Below are 4241 nucleotides of genomic sequence, written 5' to 3' on the forward strand. Positions count from 1 at the left end.
CTATTTTACTAGCTTCTATGCTCACACTTTATACATTTACATATGCCACAAACAAATATGCTATTATATTGCTTATTCTCCTAAGATCTCCTTATATTACTCTCTCTATCTTCAACATTTTTTCTCTCTCCTTATGTTACTCTCTCTATGTTCAATATTTTTTCTCTATTCTCCTTATATTACTCTCTCTATGTTCAATATTTTACCTCTCTTCTTATATTAATTTCTCTATGTTTAGTATTTTTTCTCTCTCCTTACATTATACTCTCTATGTTCTCTCTATGTTCAATATTTTTGCTCTCCTCTATTCTCCTTATATTACTTTCTCTATGTTCAACATTTTTTCTCTTTCCTTATGTTACTCTCTCTATGTCCAATATTTTTGTTCTATTCTCCTTGTATGACTCTCTCTATGTTCAATGTTTTTCATGTCTCCTTATATTACTTTCTCTATGTTCAATATTTTTGCTCTCTCCTTATATTACTCTCTCTATGTTCAATATTTTTGCTCTCCTCTATTCTCCTTATATCAATATTTTTGCTCTCTCTCTCTCTCTCTCTCCTTATTACTCTCTCTATGTTTAATATTTTTGCTCTCTCCTTATGTTACTCTCTCTATGTTCAATATTTTTGCTCTCTCCCCTCATATTACTTTGTATGTTCAATCTTTTTGCTCTCCCCTTATATGACTCTCTCTATGCTCGATATTTTTGCTCTCTCTCCTTATTTCACTCTCTCTATGTTCAATATTTTTGCTCTCTCCCCTTATATTACTCTCTATGTTCATTATTTTTGCTCACTCCTTTTGTTGCTAAATGAGAGTGCTAGACTCTTTCAAGGTGCCCAAACTTCTCACTTTTCTCTGAGTCCGATCTTTTATAAAGGGGATTTGTTTGCATTTCCTATTTCTTTCACCCATTGTTTGTAGAAAGAGATTTTGAACTTCAGGTTGCATGCCCTATTTGCATGCTTAATCTAATCCCTATTCACTCTCCCTATTCTCGGTCACCATTCACGCTTTTGAATGGGAAGGTATTCTAATTTTGAGCTCTGGCCCTCCTTGCCCCTCTCCTGTTCTCTCTCCCTTTGCATATCGCTTTAGCTAGGTTTGTCAATTGTTTGATTAACCTATGCTTATACTCAATTAACCTATGCTTATTTGCATTCTCTTGATGTTTGAGAGAAGGAGGCGAGAGAGGAGGAGGTAGGAGAGAGAAGGAGGTGGACGAGAGAAGGGAAGAGAGGAGGTGAGTGAGAGAAGGAGGTTCTGGGACGTCTTTACATGCCAATCAAATTGTGATGCAAGTTGTTTGTGCTGTCTTTTAAAACCCTCTCAAAACAGAGTCTAACATAATATGGATCCCCACAACACTTAAATTTCAATGAAAGCAAGCATTTGCTTTATGTTTCGCTGCTTCAGTTGTGTACTCATTTCGAAGGGAGGTTCGAACTTTGGCTGTCCGAGGAAAGGAATTTTTAGTTTTGGTTAGTTTGCCTGTCCTGTAAGCGTAAATGACAGAAGTACGTCTATTTTCGACAATTCTATGTCGTAGTGTTGGCTTTGCGCTAATTCTACAACATAGAAACGCCAAAAATAGATGTAGTTCTGTCATTTCACTGAAAGCAAGCATAATGCGGGGCATTTGTGTTATCATGTGTGAGTTCTAGCTAGCATCCGAGCCATGTGGCTCTATGCTTGCTTTCATTGAAATGACAAAACTACGTCTATTTTCGGCGTTTCTATGTCGTAGAATTAGCGCAAAGCCAATTTTGCGACATAGAAACGCCGAAAATAGACGTAGTTCTATCATTTTATGCTTACAGGTTAGGCAAACTAACAAAAACTAAAACTTCCTTTCCTTGGGTAGTTGAAGTTCGAACCTCCCTTCGAAATGTGTACACAACTGCATGCAACGGAATAAATGCGAAGTCAGAGCCTAGAGATAGAAGTCAGATTGGTGGGATGGAAATGAGACAAAGATATGGAAGCTGTGACCTTGACTTAGCGTCCATTCTTAACGACGGCCCATGGGCTTCACAAAAATCTTGAACAATGGGAGTTGTAGCTCGAAGCTTGTAGCATACTCGAAGTATGGCACCGCGATCACCTCTCCAAGGGTGACCATGGGGTCACCCAGGAGAGCCTTCCTCATGGGCGACGCATGCTTAGTAGCAGCCATAGTGGGGCTCGGGGTTTACAAAGGCTCACCTCTCCAAGGGTGACCGCGTTTCAACACTCACCTCTTGAACCCTTTCTTTGACTCGTCCACCTGAGGAGATATATCAAGGATTATGATTAAATCAATATGCTTCCTCAGAGGGCTTCAACAGCAAAGAAAAAACTTGTTCAATGATAGAACATAGCATTCTTTTCCACCCCTATACCCCCTCACGTCCCACCTGTATCTTCTTTCCCAGCACCGCTGCCCCTCCACCGACCTCACCTCTTTTCTCTCTGACGACTACTCCAACTATTAAATTACCACATCGGCCTAAAGTTATGGCCTAGAGAGCTATGTCTTCTCAGTTCACGTAGCCTCCTTACCGTCATCCACATCCCCAAAGTCTTTGGAGAGGTGAGCCTTTGTAAACCCCGAGCCCTACTATGGCTGCAGCTAAGGATACACCGCCCACGAGAAAGGCCAAAGTTGAAGGAGTTAAGGAGACAGAGGGGGAGGGGAGAAGGAGGAGTTGGTGCGAGAGGGGGAGCAGGGGAGGAGAAGGAGGAAGAGCAAGCTCAGGTGAAACACTCTGATGCTCTTAAATAGGGGTTTAAGGTGAATGGAGTCCGATTCTGGTTTGACTCGTATGCTCTAAACCAGGAGTTAACAAACGAGGGGTTAGGGTAACTGAGGTGAAAAAAGGGCATAGATGAAAGGTTAGGGTTTGAGGATAGACTTCTCTTTCATATTTTGTGAATCTTGGAGGAGCTTGCAAGAGCTCTGTTGTGGCGATGGCACCAGCTGCTGGAGCAGCTGCCAAGAAGGCTTTAGGTTCCAAGGGCAAGAAGAAGGCCTCCACCTTCACCATTGATTGTGGAAAACCCGTTGAAGACAAGATCATGGACATCGCCTCCTTCGAAAAATTCCTCCAGGATCGCATCAAGGTCGGCGGTAAGGCTGGCGTCCTCGGCGAGGCTGTCACCATCGTCCGCGAGAAGAACAAGATCAGTGTCACCTCCGAGAGTGCCTTCTCCAAGAGGTAACGTTTGCTTCTGCTCCCTTCGATGGATTCTGTTTCGAAGAAATGATTTCCTGAGGGAGAATTGTATGTTTCTGCTCTCTCTGCTCTGTCCAGGCTTCGATCTTCTGTTTTTTTTGCGTTTTAATTCTGGTTCTTCTTTCTCCAAGAAGTGCCTCTAGATGCGGAAGAGATTGTATGGATGGGATGATAGTAACGTGCTGCCTTGTTGCCCTGCGTTATGTGATATTTTGTCCATTTCATTCTCCTCGAGTGGCCTAGCATATGGCCTAGTTCGCCGCGGCCGTTCACGTTCTTGTGATTTTCTCAGGTACCTAAAGTATTTGACGAAGAAGTATCTGAAGAAGCACAACGTTAGGGACTGGTTGCGAGTTATCGCCTCCAACAAGGATCGAAATATTTACGAATTGAGATATTTCAACATCGCCGACAATGAGGCTGAAGAGGAAGATTAGATGTACCTTGCACTTGAAGTTGGATTTTTATATTTGCCCTTCTTTAAGTAACTATCAGACGTATCTGTGAAGTCGCAGCTTCTTCACCATTTTGTTTCTCAAATCTGATGCTTGCCTACTCGTTCTTTTTCTTCTGATGTATGTTGTGAAGCAGATAAGAGAAGTTTCTAGTCATTTTTCGTGAATGATTTGTAATTCTTAGTAAATGCTTCGTCAAGTCTTGAGCACATACCTTTAATGTATGCTCACCCGCAGGTTTGTAGACTTTGTTTTTTCACACATTGTTTGCCGGACGATATTTACGACGTCATGAGGCTCTGATGCTTTTTCTGGTCAACCGTAGAATATCTACTGCAGATTCTCTCGAGCATTCTCACACTGACCAAGAGCCTAACTATGTGTGACGGGCAAGAAGCCGTGCCAGGAAATCTCCTTAGTGCAGTAGCGTGAATGCTATCTGAAGAGGGAGAGAGAGACCTTGTGGGCATGCGTAAGATTCATCACATCATATTTATAACACTTAACGCACGCAGCAGAAGACTAAGAGTATGCTAACTACTGTCTTTATTACTGGTGGCTTTGGCA

General features: G+C 42.1%; 1 protein-coding gene across 1 annotated transcript; it reads left to right on the plus strand.

Annotated features, from left to right (window-relative positions):
* The first annotated feature begins 2894 nt into the window (after positions 1–2894).
* On the plus strand, positions 2895–3841 carry LOC147882084 (large ribosomal subunit protein eL22y-like). The gene is made up of 2 exons (XM_087401325.1): positions 2895–3201; positions 3512–3841. Exons 1-2 carry the CDS (start codon positions 2954–2956, stop codon positions 3654–3656), a joined length of 393 nt encoding a protein of 130 aa, XP_087257451.1. The 5' UTR covers positions 2895–2953; the 3' UTR covers positions 3657–3841.
* The last annotated feature ends 400 nt before the right edge of the window (positions 3842–4241 follow it).

Source organism: Dipteris shenzhenensis, chromosome 30 (assembly GCF_047967505.1).
Source record: "Dipteris shenzhenensis isolate YYH24624 ecotype China chromosome 30, Dip_SZ_1.0, whole genome shotgun sequence".
Taxonomy (NCBI): Eukaryota; Viridiplantae; Streptophyta; class Polypodiopsida; order Gleicheniales; family Dipteridaceae; genus Dipteris; species Dipteris shenzhenensis.

Coding starts and splice junctions, on each gene's coding strand:
- LOC147882084 (XM_087401325.1), top strand. CDS start 2,954: ATGGCACCAGCTGCTGGAGCAGCTGCCAAGAAGGCTTTAGGTTCCAAG. Junction 3,202..3,511: donor GAGAGTGCCTTCTCCAAGAG/GTAACGTTTGCT, acceptor TGATTTTCTCAG/GTACCTAAAGTATTTGACGA.